This window comes from Leptonychotes weddellii, chromosome 4 (assembly GCF_054177405.1).
Source record: "Leptonychotes weddellii isolate Sample4059 chromosome 4, ASM5417740v2, whole genome shotgun sequence".
Classification (NCBI taxonomy): domain Eukaryota; kingdom Metazoa; phylum Chordata; class Mammalia; order Carnivora; family Phocidae; genus Leptonychotes; species Leptonychotes weddellii.
The window spans coordinates 65,912,925-65,930,987 of NC_138372.1; the positions used below are offsets into that span (position 1 = coordinate 65,912,925).

Genomic DNA, 18,063 nt, shown 5'->3' on the forward strand with positions numbered 1-18,063 from the left:
TAAATGCAAATGTTGATGGCTGGTTTCCCAATATGATATGCGGTTCCTCGAAGAAGCTGCAATTCAGAATATTTATGGTCATATCTATTCTGCATCTTGCATAGAAAATCTTAAAACATTACATATTTCTAATACAGTTAATTCAATCTTTTTCCTCATGTAAATATTAAGTAGCATAGAATAAAAAATTACTCAGTTGTACGCCTCTATACCCTCCTTCCCGAGAAAGGGTACAAAATCTGAAGTTGCCTAATTATCAAAGGCCCAATCCATGGGCAAGAAAAGAGAGGCTAACTCTGCTCAGTGTGTCATCTCTCCTGTCAGGGCAGCTGGAGACAGGACACAGAAGTACACATTGGAGAGACACCAAAGGATCAGTTACCTAGCCCCAGTGAGTTAAATGTGCACATGAGGGACAGCAACTAAAGTTGTGTTGGTTCCTAGTGACCCAGAAAGGCTAAGCCACCATCTTACTGGTACTGCAGTAGAGAATCTGGTAGCCTAAATTGTCTATATAATGGATATGATTGTATGTATTATATTAATTAGCTTTGGCGTATTAAATTATTTCACTACACTTAAATGACTATTCTTCAGCCAAACTTGGCAGATGAAAAAAAAAAGCTTAGAGTATGTAGGAGAAATAATAATACTTTAAATTTATGCCAAATCTCCCACCTAAGACTCTCAAACCATAAGAATGATACTTTCAACCAATCCTACACTTTTTCAGCTATATAAGAAGCAGGATTATAGAACCTTCACAAAGCAGGTTAGACAGATTTTCATTATATTACTTTATTTAAGTTGTTTTCTGAAATGGCAGATATTGTTGCTTGCCTGAGCTTTTCTTATCCTCTGGATAAGTACCAATATTGTATGATATTTCAAAAGCCACTGGGCTGTAACTAATTAAATAGTAAAACCCATGGGGTCCAGATCTAAAAGATAGTTACCATTGAATCCTCCATGGTATGAGGAGAATGCTTGACAAATTATAAGAAACCAGTAAATGTTAGATAGTTGAATGACAGATGGATGGGCAGGCAGACCCCTAAGAGCGTGTCCTATTAGTGATGATGTTCACATGGCCATGTGATAACCGTGTAAGTCACAGGCAAAACAGTAATAAGTACTGGTTCCATAATAATTATTCTCTGCGTGATCTCAGGGTTAGTGTGCATAGGGCACAGCTTCCTCTCCAGTGTACTATGACACAGCAGTGTGCCATGAAGGGGTTATAGGAATGCTGGGAAGATCAACCCCCTCAGCCTTTGGAGTGGTGGGGAAAAGCTGGAGCACAGGAACCTCCAGCCAGATACATTTTCATTTATCTCAGTGGGGAGACACATGTTCTTTTGTGTGTGTGTGTGTGTGTGTGTGTGTGTGTGTGTGTGTGTGTGATTGAAAAACAGCGGGAAAGATGGACCTAGCATATTGAGATCACATCCATAGTGGACAACAGATTGATAAGAAGACAGTAGAAATAGGAAGATATTACATGACATCTGGAATGGAACTTTCTAATAATATATTCTTAAATATTCTGGTCTTCAGTTCTTTTTTGTATTCTCAATGTTCAGGAATTGCCTGAAACATTCTCCTGCAAAGGAAGTGTTTTTGTACTAAACAAAGCCTTTATTTCTAAATAAGATTTCCTTGTTTAGAAAGTACTGAATGAATTTTAAGTAATTGTGAGAAGCCATTTTGGGAGAGAATCAGTAAAATGTATTTGGAGGATAAGAGGAAAATAGACTATTGAAGAGGTAAAAGTTGAGGACAAAGTCAGAAAAGGATTAACAATCTATTGACTGATGAATGGATAAAGAAGAGGTGGTATATTTATACAATGGAATATTACTCAGCCATAAAAAGGAACGAAATCTTGCCATTTGCAACAATGTGGATGGAACTAGAGTATATTACACTAACTGAAATTAATCAGGGAAAGACAAATACCGTATGATTTCACTTATATGTGGAATTTAAGAAACAAAACAGATGAACATAGGGGAAGAGAAGGAAAAACAAGATAAAAACAGAGAGGGAGGCAAACCATAAGAGACCCTTAACTATAGAGAACAGACAGGGTTGCTGGAGGGGAGGTTGGTGGAGAGATGGATTAAATGAGTGATGGGCATTAAGGAGGGCACTTGATGGAATGAACACTGATGTTATACATAACTGATGAATCACTAAATTCTACTCCTGAATCTAATACCACACTATGTTAGTTAGTGTTATGTTAACTAACTTGAATTTAAAGAACATCTTGGAAGAAAAAAAAAGGGAAAACAAAAGGGCAACAATTACCCAGGGTTCATGGGGAAGTTAGAAAATCACGGAGCAAATGAACTTTCCATATGACTCAGGAGAAAACACAAGTGGTTCAGGAGGAGTTCTTGCTTAGGTACATGGCTTCTATAAGCCTTCAATTACTTAATTAACAAAATGTAAAACATAGAAAAAAGTATTTCTGCTTTCTTGCAACTGTCATAAAACTGGTTGAACTTTCTCACTTTGACTAATACAAAGTTGAATAAACACACTGGAACTGACCAAGTACTAAATGCTGGCAGGGTATAGACCACTAAATGACAGTTTGGGTACAGATCATCTACTGTCTTTTTATTTCATTATTTTAAATCTCATTTGGGCTAAAATATAAGTGGCCATCAGGATTATTTATAAATTGTAAATCTATAACCCAGTAAGGAAAATAGTTTTTCAGAAATGAAATAATAATAAAGACAAATTTACTCTCTTTCATCAAATTTCACTTAAAACACAGGACATGAAACTAAAGTTATTATTTCAAACGGCATTCTTAACACTTTTCTCCCATTTGCCAACTGGAAAATGAAGTTTTTGTTTTGTTTTTAACTTTTGTTAGTTGGACACCATGTTTTAAAATATTTTCTTCACTAATTCTAAAAATCAAAGTAAAGCCAAGGGAGAAAGGAGAATTCTTACAGCCCACATATTCAGATTTATCAAGGAAAAAAAAAAAAAAAACCTCTTTAGTATTCTGTGTGGTATCAAATAAGCATAGGCTTGGGAGATAGACACACTAAGATTTGAATCCTTGTTTTGTCATTTCTCTCTGTGTGCCTATAGGCCATATACTTAAACTCTCTGAGCTCTGTTTTCCTCGGCTATAATATCTGCGACAATACATCTTCTTTGGGTAGTTCTAAGTATTAAGTAAAATAATAGATGTAAAGGTGCCTGGCATGTGATGCAATAAATTGTGGTTCTTATTTCTTCAAAGAAAAAAAAAAAAGATTTAATGTTTAAAAAACTCAGAGATTGAAAGATTTCTTTTTTTTTTTATTAAAGATTTTATTTATTTATTTGACAGAGAGATAGAAGAGCACAAGCAGAGGGAATGGCAGAGGGAGAAGGAGAAGCAGGCTCTGCACTGAGCAGGGAGCCCGATGTGGGACTCAATCCCAGGACCCCGGGATCATGACCTGAGCCGAAGGCAGACGCTTAACCATCTGAGCCACCCAGGCGCCCGAGATTGAAAGATTTCTAATTTAATTCTTATACATAATCACCAAATGATGATGATTATATCACTTCTGATTTATAATTAATAAACAGGCATCCTGTGTTTGTCTTCATTCCACTTCCTTTTGCTCTTACTCTGTCATGATGTTACTATTCCTTGCTATGTAAGTCTCTTGTGAGTAGAAAAATGCTTAATTTAAACATCTTCACCTTTACAATTCTCCCAAAGAATGGAACTGGAAGTTGAAAATGTGAAAGAAGAATTCTATATGAATTAGTAAAATTTGTAAAACATAAAATGGAAAAGTATGGTTTTATGAGTACAAATGATAATAAGTCACACTTCAATTAATGTAGGTAGGTAGTTCATCTAATATAATGAAAACAAGGAAAAAAACCAACAATATCCAAGCACAATCTAGAAGACATAGAACTATTTTTGCTGAACACATCACTATTTATAAAGTCATTTTTTTTTGAGGTTAATGTATTAGATTACTTCCTGCATTAGATAACTTACTCTTTGTCCTTTAGGACCTTGACTCCCAGGTGGTCCTCTTGCCCCCACATGACCCTACACATTGAAAATTTAAAAATTAGTTATAGAATTCACAGGAACATTAGCAAAATAGGAATTATAACCTTTCTTATGACATGTAATACTCCTTGGGAATTCTTAAAATAAAATTAATTAATCTCCTTTAAAATATGCTTTATTTATGAAATAAATGCCATAATTTCTTTCCCCATTATTCTGCTATTCTTCCCTCTCCCAGTATTCCAACTAATTTTCAGGAGGAACACATGGACTCACAGTGGAAAGAGACACCTATTTAGCCAGTCTGAGTAGTCTAATCAGCTTGGTCCATCAAAAAAGTGATGGCTATTGCTGTAAGATTTCTTTCTCATTATTCTAGACATTTATGATAATCCCATCACATAAAAATAGATTTTTTTCCTGTATGATGAAAAATGTCACAAAATACCCCAAATATGCCACAAATAGATGTAATGAAGATTAAGTTGTTACTTATTACTAAGTCAGTTACAATGAATTTTTATACTTGATAGTCTTTAATAAAGAATTAGAAAACAAAATTTATTTATCTATATGACATTAGGTAGATAAAAACAGTGAACTTTCATAGGATCTTAGATCTATTTATTATCTTCTGTGAATAAAAAGACTGGCAACTGTACCAATCTACATCTGTCTTCCTAATTTTAGAAGTCAATAACATGCCTGTCTACGTAACATGCCTGGAAAGTCAGGCCTATCTTCAAAACAGAAGCTTCCCAAAACAGTATAAACCATTTCTTTCTTTTTTTTTTTAAACCATTTCTGATAATAGTTCTGTTTAGGGAATTATTAAGGCTTATCTTTTTCATATTTAAGTTGATAATAATGGCCAAATTTTGATAAGCAAGCTTTATTTCTTTAGAGGCAAGATTTTGTTATCTTTCTCTATATAATAAATGGAGTATTTTTAAAACTCAAGTTTTGGTCAATAAAGATACATTTTCTCTGACTTTTATCTGGTTGTTTGAGAATATTTGCAAATTTCTAAGAAAAATATGTTGTGACTTATTTGTGATTTGTTTACCCAAGCTCACATGTACGCTTGATTACGGACTCTGTTTTCTTATATGTGGTTATTCAAAAGAAAGTTTAAATTTCTTTTTGTTACAGGCTACAGAATTGTACTGATTATTAAAAGTAAATAATAAAGCAAGTAGAGGTGAGGAAGATTAAGATACCATGAAATATTCTAGAGTGTTTTACGTTGAGGAAAGAAGTAGCCTTCATCAGTTTATACATTACTTATTTTGCATAAGAACAAAAAGTATAGTATAACCAAAATCACAGATTTAAATTTTAAATAGACATTCTAGAAGGGAATATAAAGTCTTTACTTACAGGTAATCCCAGTGGACCAATGGGTCCTGGATCCCCAGGAGAACCTGGATATCCCTATAATGAGTAAAAATATGAAAGACATGAAGTCTCTATCATATCTGATTATTTTCATTGAAGACAAACCAGTAAATTATAAATAGTAATAAAAGTGATAATGTAAATAAGATCTCTCTTTCCTATCCAAGATATAAAAGGCCATGGGAAATGTACTACAGTTAGAAATAAGACATGATTACACAGAAGCTGTATATACTTTTATTAGTAACTCTGCCTAGAAAAGAAATTGGCTAAACAGAATCACATATTATGACCTATTGAGAAGAGAATATTCATCTTATCTTTCTGTAGGTTTTGTTATGCTATGAATAGATATATGTTATATCATATAGATTATGAAGCCATTTCATTGTCAGAGACCAGAGAATTCTATAATTAAGGAATGTGAATGTGTAGAAATACTCTACAACCTGTTAAATTTTAGAAGGAACACACCCTTTGTGGCATTAATACTAACTTAGAGAATGTCTTAGTAGGTAGTAATTCCTGAAATTGATTAACCTAATGGGTATATTAAATTTCTTAGTTTACAGCAACTGGACATAGCTAAAAATGATGTCTTAGTAGGTAGTAATTCCTGAAATTGATTAACCTAATGGGTATATTAAATTTCTTAGTCTACAGCAATTGGACATAGCTAAAAATGAAAACTCATAGTGCTTTGCTGATAATACAGAAGTTAAAACTAAAGAATAACTTAGGTAAAATAAACTTGTAGACAGTATTATATGCCACCAGATCTATTACGATATATTTTCTGAAAGCAAGATTCTTTTATTGATATTTTTTTGTTCTAGTTCCTATCATGTTTAGAAACTATTTAATAAACTAAAAAAATAAGATCTATATATAATATTTGTCATCTATTACTACCTTAAAGATGAGAGAATAAGATGAATTCTGGATTCTGATGTTTCACATATTATCAAAGAATTACATCAGGACCACAAACTCATGGAAGCATGGCAGTGATGGTATGTGCCATAGAAACTATAAGCTATATATATATTTTTTATTATTATGTTATGTTAATCACCATACAGTACATCATTAGTTTTTGATGTAGTGTTCCATGATTCATTGTTCGCGTATAACACCCAGTGCTCCATTCAATACGTGCCCTCCTTAATCACCAGGCTAACCCACCCCTCTAGAACCCTCAGTTTGTGAAACTATAAGCTATAAAAGAAAAGTAGAATCCTAAGTGAATTTTCTTTTTCATCCATTTCAGTTAATTTATGGTGGGTTAATTCTTCTCTTAAAACTATTGACTCATTTGACCAAGTCATCTGATTTTCATGCTTTGCAGTGCCAATCAGCATGTGAAAGGTAAACTGTTTAAAGGAAAGGAAAATTCTAAAGGAAATACACTGTAAAATAGACATTTTCATTTACTTAAATTCCATTCAAGGCAATTTCACCTCTAGAATTATGATGTTTTTTGGAAACATATTTCAAATCACTGACTCTTACCATAACACCCTTTTCCCCCTGGGGACCTAGTGGACCTGGACTTCCACGTTCTCCCTTTTAAAACAAAGAAAAAAGAAAAACATTAAGGCATGTTAATCAGTCATGACTGAGCTAAGCCTTGACAGGGAAATTGTCAGAATCATAACTTACATGCATATCTCATCCTAGCTGCCGACACTTTTTAATTTACAACTTTTGTATTTTTACCTTAAAGTTGCTAGACTTCTAATACAATAAAAATCCTCAAAATATATTTCAAGGGATAAAGTACTAAAAGTATTTTTATAAGTAGAAATGCTTATCATTTTGAGGCATATGAAATAGGATAGTAAAAGTATCAAAACATATTGTAAGAATTAACTAATTCCTATAACCATTGAACAAAATTTTATTTCTGTAGTCTACCACAATTAAATATAATTAAGATAATCAAATATGCCATAGCAGATTAAAAGAATTAAATTGATTCACATTAAAATTCCCAGGATTGTCATAATCTTAGTGTAGAACATTTGACCTTGCACAGAAGAAAATAAGTCAGAATAAAAACAATTACAAATCTAATTTTTGTAACTGAGCTCATTTTATATTTGTTATATTGTTCTTTTTTATATATTTTTTGAAGATTTTATTTATTTGTCAGAGAGAGAGAGAGAGCGAGTACAGGCAGGGGGAGAGGAAGAGAGAGAAGCAGGCTCCCCACCGAGCAGAGAGTCTGATGCAGAACTTGACCCCAGGACCCCGGGATCATGACTTGAGCCAAAGGCAGGCACCTAACCAACTGAGCCACCCAGGTGTCCCTATTTGTTATATGCTTAATAAAAAATCAGTAAGTATATATTAAGCACTTTCGATGTACTAAGAGTTGGAGAGCTATAACAGAAATTTGACTTAGTCTCAAGTATTTGGAGACATGACATTAACAAACTCTCAAGTATTTGGAGACATGCCGTTAACAAAGGTCAATCAATTAGAAGACAATTAATTGTAAATTGTGTGGTGATTATTATTCTAAGTCTAGGAAGGAAAGAAATCAGGAAAGATTAGAGGAATCTGGCAAGACTTTATGGAGGAGATGAGAATTTGAGTCCTACAGTTTGTCTTTGAATAAGTAGAGGGAATGGGAGAGGATACTGTAAGCAAAAAAAAAAAAAAAACAGTAAGAACAGGAATAGGAACAAGTATGTAATATATGAGACAGTGGAGAGAGAAAGGTTTATATTGGAGAATATTAGAAAATTTGTTGGATGAACTGATTAAGCCAAAATTATGTAGTACTTTGACAGCAATGTAGAGGGGTTAATAGGGTCAGCAGTATGGAGTCAATGATGGTTTTTGAAAATATTTGATCATGACCCATCAAAATTAGTCCATATTTCTATGACGGGGGAAATTTAACATAAACTGATAAGAGTATGTCTTGGTGGGTGGGGCGGGCTTTGGATTGACTATTAGAAAAGATGAATTACATAGAAAAAAACTCTAACTCCTGCTAAAAGATTAGGCATAGAGAATGGAGGAAAAAGGAAAGCAAATATGGATTTTACTTTATTTATTCTGGAAGACTGGAAGAATTGAGATAGGTATAAGGAATACTAATATACATGAAATTATTGGGAAGAGACCAGTAAAATCTGGGAAAATAGTGATAAATTTTAGACATGTTGACTTTGACTTAAACTAAAATTTTCAGATGGCAATAACTGGAATATTATCTAATTTACTTCTAATCCCAGCTCGACTTAATTACTCACAGAGTAGCCTTATGTAGTGATTGCACAAGACTCTCATGCTTAAAATTTATATCTAGCAAATCAGGTTTTAGTCAAAGACCCAAAGTTTTGGTTTATTGTCTACAAGCCCATTATAAGATTCCATAAAAACAATTTAAAATGCCCTTGGGGTCTCAAGTAAAGAATTACTTTTTATTTTCTGAAAAGACTTTCCTGAATTTGAAACTAAACATGGAAAATCACTCCCAAGGTAATGATTTCTAGGTAATCTTTAAGCAAATTACAATTTCCATTACAATATCCAGGAATACCCATGATTAATTGCATACTGGATTCCAAGTGGAAAGCAAGAGATTGTGACTGAGACTTGGATCAGGTAAAGTGATAACTTAATCCCTTTCAAAACTGCTTCCTTTAGGGGGCTTGCTCTGATAAAGTAGATTTAAAAATGGTCTAGTCATAAATCTAAACCATCAGTTTCATCTTTTCTCTTCAGACCACATCATCACAACTTAAAGAGTAATCTGCCCTTTAAAAATTAGAAACATATAACCTATTAGCCATATTTCAATATATTTAAGATATTCAAGACGGATGATGCATTTTAAGTTATGAGTGATTTCTAATTAACATAAAATACCATATGAATGTCTCTCGTTTGAGTTTAGCCTAGAATTCTTACTATTAAAAAAAAAATGAAAGACATTACCTTTTCACCAATGCTTCCAGTAGTCCCAACTTCTCCAGGTAAACCAGCAGGTCCCTTTTAGAAAAAAATATAACAGAAAACACACATTTTTACTGCATTGCTATTACAGCATCTTGGTTTTAAATCACCTTAATCCATGTTTCTTTTTAACTCATCCTAAATTTTATCTTAGAGTAAAATTCCTCCTAGTATAGATGTCCAGCCTATGACTTCCCATCAAAAAGTAATCTATTCATTCAATCAACAAATACATATGAATGTCTAATATGTGTCAGGCTGAGCTGGTAGGCACTTAGTTTCATATCCAAACACAGTTCCTGTCCTTGTGGAATTTATAATCCAGTGGATGTTATAAAGAACTGTAGTTTTCGTAGCTTCTCGATGTGGATACACCAGCTTAAGAAGTCATTTCTGTGACTTCTTTGAAAATCCCTAATACTAGCACACATCCATTCATTAATTCATTGTCACTCAAGAAATATGTGGTGCCTGCTCCATGCTGGTACTACATTGCTTTGCAGAGATTTTGTTAGCAAGTAAGGCAAACCCAAGCCCTGCTCTCCCACGGCAAGAAGTCTTATAGAGAGACTGAAAACAACTAAATTAAAAAGTAATAATTACAAATCATCACATTGGCTAATATAGGAAACAACTGTGATAACAAGGTAGAGAGTGAAAGAGAAGACCTATGGAGAGATGGTCAGGGTAAACCTCAGGTCTGACATCTAATCTGAAAGCTGAAGAATAAGAAGAGGCCAGTTGGCCAAGAGAAGAAAAGAGGAAGAGTGTTCTAGACAGAGTAAACAACTTGAGTAAAGGAGGAATTTAGTGCGCTGAAAGAAATGAAAGAAGGCAATCAGTAACACTGTTTCAGAGTGAACAAGGCTCAGCATTCATCAACCTTGTCTTTATGGATTCTACTTCAAGCCGTATAGAAAACAAAATAACATAGACCAAGCTTTATAATAACAACATAATCTTTCTCATGTCTTCAGTTTTGAAGGCCTTTTCTACTATTGTTTAAAGATGTATGAAGCATTTTCTTTTTCAGTGGCTATACCGTGCTTAAATAGATTATTATATGATAATATAAGTTAGCATATAGAAGGCACCTAAATCATAAAAAAAATTATTTGCTATGTTGAAGCTAATTGAAGTTTTTGCATGGGACATGATTATATCCACATATATTTTTATTATTATTCTTATCAATCTCTCTCTCACTCTACCTACCTACCACTCTACCTACCTACCTCTCTACCTACCTACCTACCTACCCATCTATCTGTCTACTGATCATGGATACACTGACATATGCTATGTACTTCCTGTGTGTCTAATTTAATCCTCACAACAGCCATATTTGGTAATATTATCCTAACGCCCTTACAGACAAGGCAGATGAGTTAAACAGCTTGCTGAGGTGGATGCCTTTAAGTAGTGTGGATGAGTTTAAGTGGCCATTGAGCACTTGAAATGTAGCTGGTCAAAACTGACATGTAAATGTAAAAAGATATTAGATTTTGAAGACACTACAAAAAGAATGAAAAAATCAAATCACTGTTTAAATTGATTACATATTAAAATGATAATGTTTTGGGTATATTGGTTTAAATAAAATGTTACTAAAATCAATTTCATTTGCATCTTTCTACCTTTGTAAATATGGCTACTGAAAAATGTTAAATGACATTTGTGACTGGCCTTATATCTCTATTGGACAGCACAGATCTATATTCTCAAACACTATGCTAATGTTAAGTTATATCCAGTTGGAAGTGACTTAATATATTTCTGTGATTATTGATTTTAAGAGAATTAACACTTTCACTCTGAAACAATGATCAATGGTCAGTTAATCAAATCTGAGAAGAACAATGAAATATAACTATTTGTGAGACAGTAAACAAAATAGCAGAAACTGAACACAGACTAATATTGATCCAGGGAAAAACTCTTTTCCTAACACATATAATCTAGGTAAGTGAATGGAGTAGGCCCATTTGACTTATCCCAATATTGACTATGTGTGCCAGAACAATGTCACCTACAGAACTATTTGGCTTAGCTCATAGCACTTGCTTGCTAATTAATAGAAACTGAATTAGGTACTAAGATTTAAAAATGCAGAGATTTTTATATATAAAGCTTAATAAGATTGTTAGTTTCAGATGACCTAGCAAGCATAGGCAAGCATTTTCAAAGGCAAATCTGGATGGATCTAAGGAGCAGTTGCTACCTAGATGCATTCTTTAGGTCACCACAGCCCATACCAATTGCTCTTGTGTCTTATACCGGACCCATTTCACTACTATATACTACCTGCCTGCTTCCAATAGGGCACTTGAGGTTGTCAGTCCTGATTTGAGTATTAGGAGGTGCAGTCTATCAAAAGGGTATACTTGGATGATAGGTTCTCATTGCAAAATAGGCAGTTCACAGGCTTACATCTTTGCCCACAGGGAATCTTTAATGAAACTTAAATTAGGGGAGCATAAACAATGTATTAAGACTCTGATTCCTCCCAACAGTTTTCTTCAGTTTCTTATATCTATTTTCAAGTTATACACTTCTGGAGAAAATTCTAAATTAATGTTGTTGGAATGATGTACATTTTCCCAAAGGTGAAATGTATAAAATTTCATTCTTATTTCATTAGTTACTGATTATCTACCAGGTATAAAACACTATACTAGTCAATTTAGAAATAACTAATAACTAAAATGCAAAGTAGATAGCAAAAATATTACAAGAAGATAAAGTCTACAGAGTATGGGAAAAAGTAGCAGTCGGCAAACTGTGACCCCAAAGGCTGGCTACCTCTTCTTGTAACTAAGTTTCACTGAGACACAGCAATGGCCACTTGTTTACCTATTCTCTACAGCTGCCTTTGTCCTCACAAAGGCAGACCTGAGCAGCTGTGACAGAGTCTGTAGGCCCACAGAGCCCAAACCATTTCTCTTGGGGAACTACAAAGCAGTCATTGAAGCTATAGCCTTCATTTATAAGAAAAATCAGCAATTTATACTTTTTTGACCAAGAATTTTCATTTAAAAAGTTTTAAAAACACTGATTCTACGTCTAACACACATTAAGGAAAATGACAAAGCCTAGAGCCAAAACATGCTGTGTGTTAAGAGCTAGACAACTCTACAATAACTGAAAACATTTCACTTTTTATAAAATAGGATATGTAATAGTCTATTTATAGATTTCGTTAGCTAAAGCAGAAATTCAGAAGGCCAAAAAGCTTTATGTATAATAAATCACTTGTTAGAACTGAAAAGAAGTATTATTTTTTTTCTAAAAGTCAGTAAAAACTCTAAAATACACTAGTTCTATTTTTTTTAAAGTAACCACATCCTTCTTATTCACTAAAGACTAATGTAAAATTAGAGTATTTCCTAGTTGAAACTAAAATGTTTAAAAATTTTTTTATATAAAGTTCTTAGACTTGACAACTCTGCTCTAACTGTGGTTTAGAATCTATCTATATTGTTTCAAATTTTCTTTTCAGTGCAGAAACAACTGCAGTTACAAGATTAAAAAAAAAAATCTCAGACCCCAAAGCTCTTTAAATTCACTCGAAAATGGAATATTATAAGGCGAATTCTCTAGGATGTAGCTCTGCTTTACCTTAGAAACATATCAGCTTCAATGTTTGTATTCATTAGTGTTATTATATTTACTCTCTTTAAAAATAAAAATTTTAGAAGTCATCTTACCACAGTAAAAGTACTATTTGGTTGTACTAGATGAAATTGCTGATATTTGGCATTTTTTTTAACCTTAAACATTGGTAATTTTACATGATTCAATCTAGTATAAAATTTCGAGGGTAGAAGAAACAGAAGAGTGGCCAGACATGAGAAAATGACAACTCTAAGCACTACATGGGAAAATATATTTCCATATCTATTATTAAGTTCTCCACCTAAAGATCTCATACCTTCACATGTTTGTTGAAGATACTAAAAATACAGACTGTTGTCAGTCTAGACAGATATAGGGAAGACACAGAAAAGTAGAAATAAAGTGTGTGTAATCTATGTGGGTAAGAAAGAGAAATTCATTTTTAGATAAGATGACTACGAGATATATATTGGACATTTTGGTAGGAATATTCACAACACAATTGAGTATACAGGTCTAGAGCTAAGGAAAGATATACGTGAACCATCAACAAAAAGACAGTAAAGAGTAGATGCATCACCAGAGAGTACGTGTCCTGAGAAAAGGAAAGGCCAAGAACAATAACATTTAGAAGGCAGGATGAAAAAAAGAAAACTTATGGAATTGACTATTAAAGAAAGTGTACTGTCAAAAGGAGGATACTGTCAGGGCGCCTGGGTGGCTCAGTCAGTTAAGCATCTGATTTCAGCTCAAGTCATGATCTCAGGGTCGTGAGATCAAGCTCTGTGTTGGCCTTGCACTCAGCACATTGTCTGGTTGTCCCTCTCCCTCTGTTCTTCTCCATGCTTGAGCACGCTCTCTCTCTCAAATAAATACATAAAATCTTAAACAAACAAACAAACAAAAGGAGGATATTGTCTATTTATTTATTTTTGTCCATAATGTTTCTTCAGACCTTTCATTTAGGGGTAATTTTATGACTTGACAAACATGAATGGACCTTTTCTGTTTATTTGGAAATACATCATTATTCCTAAAAGGCTAACCGTTGGATCACTTCACCCCTATTTTCAAATGAAATCTATAAGCTAAGGATATATTTGTTTGACAGTGTGACTTGGACTAAGCAACTTCAGCTCATTGTGCCTCATCCTTTACCATTCAGGAAGATGTAACCTCAAGTTCATTAGTCTGCATGTTCTATAAAGCAAGGATAATGTCTTATCTGATACTATATCCCTTATACCTGGCATACTTCCTGGAATATAGAACATAATTACTAAATACATGTTGAGTGAATGAGTCAACAAATTAGATGGAGCGTAGTGGTGGAAACATAGATGAGCTGCCCACATCACCAGCAGAGATGCTTCAGCAGTAAGGCCTACATCCAAAGACTAACTAAAGTGAGGGTATAAAGGCATGTCCATTTTTGCCTAATATGGGATTGCTCTGTTGGGCCATATATGCCCCAGAGCCCCCTAAAGGATTGTTTGGACTCTCATTTCCTCCAGTGGAAGGACAGAGAAACTGAGCAAAAGCCCAGGATTTAACAGAGTGATCAAACTCCAGGGAAGGTTAAATGTCTAACCAAGACAACTCTGTTAGAGCAGGGCCAGGGCCTTCGTTGGGGAAAAAGTGGGATCCTGACACTTGTCATGAGGACACCTGGATAGAGGTCCTTGAAGATTTTGAACCACCAGACTCTATGAGCTTACAAATTTGGTCTACCTCTCATTAATGCTAGCACTGTCTCCTTTAAGAAAACATGTGTCCCAATTAGGATTTGTCCATAGATCCTCTTTTGGCCATTATGTCAAGAACTAGGGTTAAGTCACAGCATAACCCATCTGGGAGCTTGCTATGTCTGACATAGGAGGAAGAGACTATACCCCAAAGGAATGAAAGATCTAGCCAGTATATACTGGTAGGAATTGGGATAGTATGTGGGAACCTGATTTTAGAGGTACTTAATCAAGGGAGAAATAACATAATCTAAAAAACATAACTATAACATAAATTAGATATGAGAGTTTATTAATTTGGGAGCACTTATCAAAGATATAGGATTTAACACCCTGGCAAGGACCTCAAGAGGTTGTACAAACTCCTGCAGTGGGTCTAAGCTATGAGATAAGCAGCTCTGCCCCTTGGGCCTTATGACCGGGCAGACCCTAGATTTCTTAGAAACATCAGAGGTGGGAAAGGAAGCCAGGTAGAGCTTACAGCAAGCCTGGGTAGGAACAACACAAAAGGCTCCTTGGATTTTGTAGCAAGGCCATGCCATTTGCAGCAGAGATTTACATGTGTTTTGGAAAATCAAATTTTAGTGTGCTACTAGGCTCTAATAGATACTGAGCACCTAACCATGGACACCAAATGACCGTGCATCTGGATCTATCTATCATAAGCTGAGTTGTGTCAGACATAAGGTGAGCAGTTCCAGTACAATCTGGCATGGAACATGGGCAGGACAGAGGTATAGGCAAACTGAACGAACAAGTAGTCTAGACCCCCAACTAGGACCTCTTTTTCATCAGATATCTTTGGCTATCTGGGAGATCTCTTATGACTAGCTGCTTGAGAAGAAAAGTCCAAAACCTGGTTTATGGATTGGTAGGCTTAGTGCTATGGACTGGCTATTTGTGTCCTCTCAGAATTCTCATGTTAAATATCCAATGCAATGGTATTTGGAGGTAATTTTGGTATTTTGGGGAGGTAATTAGGTGGTGAGAGTAGAACTCCCATGATGGGGTTAATGTCCTTATAAGAAAAGGAAGAGAGCTAGCCCTTTCTCTGTCTACCATGTGTGGATACAGTGAAAAGGCAGCCATCGGCAAATCAGGAAGTGGGCCTGTATCAATCAATGGATCTGTCCAACAACATGTTTGTTGTTTAAGCTACCCAGACTATGGTGTTTCATTATAGCAGCCTGAACTAAGACACTTACTACGTAGTTGCAAACTGAAAATGGATGAAAGCTGTATTATAGCTTCACTCAGGGGTGTCTTAAAAGGCAGTGGAGAGGGAACATTTCTAATGAGCAGAATTTCTGGCAGTGCACCAGACCATCCACTTTCTGGGAAGGAGAAGTGGCTTCAGGTTAGAATATGTACAGATTAGTGGGTATCTGTGAGTGACCCAGCTGGTTGTCTAGCCACCTGAAAGGAAGAAGATTGTAAGACTGGGAACAAGGTTTGAAAATGAGGCCCATAGCATAGATGGGTACATTCGACACAAAGAGCAAAGATTTTGTATCAAACATTAATGCCTACCAGAGAAGGTCAAACCTGGAAGACTGCCTGGAAGTATACAGAATGATTCAGAAATTTGACATCAGCAAGTCTTGGTCATTAGTCATCTCAGTGCTGGATGATGGGCATATGAATGAAATGGGCATGGTGGGAGAGGTGGAAGGTATGCATGGGCCTGACATCATGGGTTCTTATTTAACAAGGCTGAATTAATTACTGCTGCTACTGAATATTCACACTGCAAATAACAGAGAACAACACTGCACCCATGAAATGATGCCATTCTTTGAGGAGAACAACCAGCCCCTTGGGGGCAAATTCATGCCTGGAAAGGCCAAAGATTCATTCTAACAGAAATACTCTGGGAATGGGTTTCTTTCTTATCTTCAGGCCTCAATTAAGCAGCAGTATCTGATAGCTTACAAAGTGTCTAATCTATCTTATGAGATCCCAAAAACATCGTGTCAGAACACAGTACCCATTTTACAGCAAATAAGTTGTGAAAGTGGGCCTGGGTTCATGGGATTTAGTCGTTATATCATATGACAACAAGAAGCTTCCAACCTGATGGAGCATTGGAATAGCCTGCTAAAGGAGCAGTTAAAGTGCCAGCTAGGAGGTGATACTTTTTTTTTTTAAAAGATTTTATTTATTCATTTGAGAGAGAGAGCGAGAGCGCACAAGTAGGAGGAGCAGCAGAGGGAGAAAGAGAAGCAGGCTCCCTGCTGAGCAGGGATTCCAATGTGGGGCTGGATCCCAGGACCCTGAGATCATGACCTGAGCCGAAGGCAGCTGCTTAACTGACTGAGCCACCCTGGGGCACCACCCGGAGGTGACACTTTTTAACGATAAAGTACCACCCTATAGGATAAAAAAGTATACACATCAAATCAAAGACAGTTATATGGTACTGGATCTCCAATAGGAAATAGTCATTGGTCTTGGAACCAAGCGGTGGAAGCAGAATTAATCCCACTTACTACCACCCCCAACATCTCTGTAGAGGACCCTATACTTTGCATCCCCACAAAATGTAAGTTCTGCCAGAATAGAGGTCTTGGTCCCCAAAGGGGACATATTTTCATTAGGTGACACATTGATCTATATCTTATGGCTGCCCTTTTGAGCACTTCAAATTCTCTGTATCTGGGCACCAGAAAGCAAGGAAGAGTCACCACTGTGGCGTAGTTAATTCAGCCTGATCATCAGAGGGAGAAGATTGCTATCATTTGTGGTCCTAAAGCTAGCTGCAGTGTTAGGGGCTATAATTTGTACTACTAATTCATTTTCTAAGTTTTCCCTCAGGAAGGGAATCTACCAGAAAGAGGAGCAACTCCCTGAAAGAGTATGAAGTCAACCCAAGTAACACAAGGAGTAAACAGTTGTGAACATCAAAATGGGCCACCAAGATATATCACCAAGGAAGAATATGTTGCCTAAGCTGTCATCAACTTCATGTCTTCACCTTCAGAGGGCCTTCCTGACCAATGCACACCCCAAGGTGACCCATATACTATGGGTGCTTGAGTTGGAGTATAAAAGCCCAGCCATTCAGCCCAGCATGATGGTTTTATAAAGGATTCAGAGCATCCTATAGGGATGGTTGAGATTTAAGTATGGCCTGTATCAATTTGACTTCTCTATCTATTCAACCCAGTTTCCTCTTCCTTTTTCCTCAAGTGTTACTTTCTAATCAATACCCTGCAGCAAAATCCTATCTCAGCAGTCTGCTTCTGGAATATCCCACTTGTGCTCACAGTTTCTCCCTAAATG

General features: G+C 35.5%; 1 protein-coding gene across 1 annotated transcript in view; it reads right to left on the reverse strand.

The window, feature by feature from the left end:
* COL24A1 (collagen type XXIV alpha 1 chain) overlaps positions 1-18,063 on the reverse strand; it is a 358,042-nt gene that overhangs the window by 144,026 nt on the left and 195,953 nt on the right. The window contains exons 25-28 of the mRNA XM_081817091.1: positions 9,404-9,457; positions 6,962-7,015; positions 5,432-5,485; positions 4,034-4,087 (exon numbers count right to left, since the gene is read on the reverse strand). Of these exons, the coding sequence (XP_081673217.1) occupies positions 4,034-4,087; positions 5,432-5,485; positions 6,962-7,015; positions 9,404-9,457 (216 nt within the window). The remainder of the gene's footprint in view (positions 1-4,033; positions 4,088-5,431; positions 5,486-6,961; positions 7,016-9,403; positions 9,458-18,063) is intronic.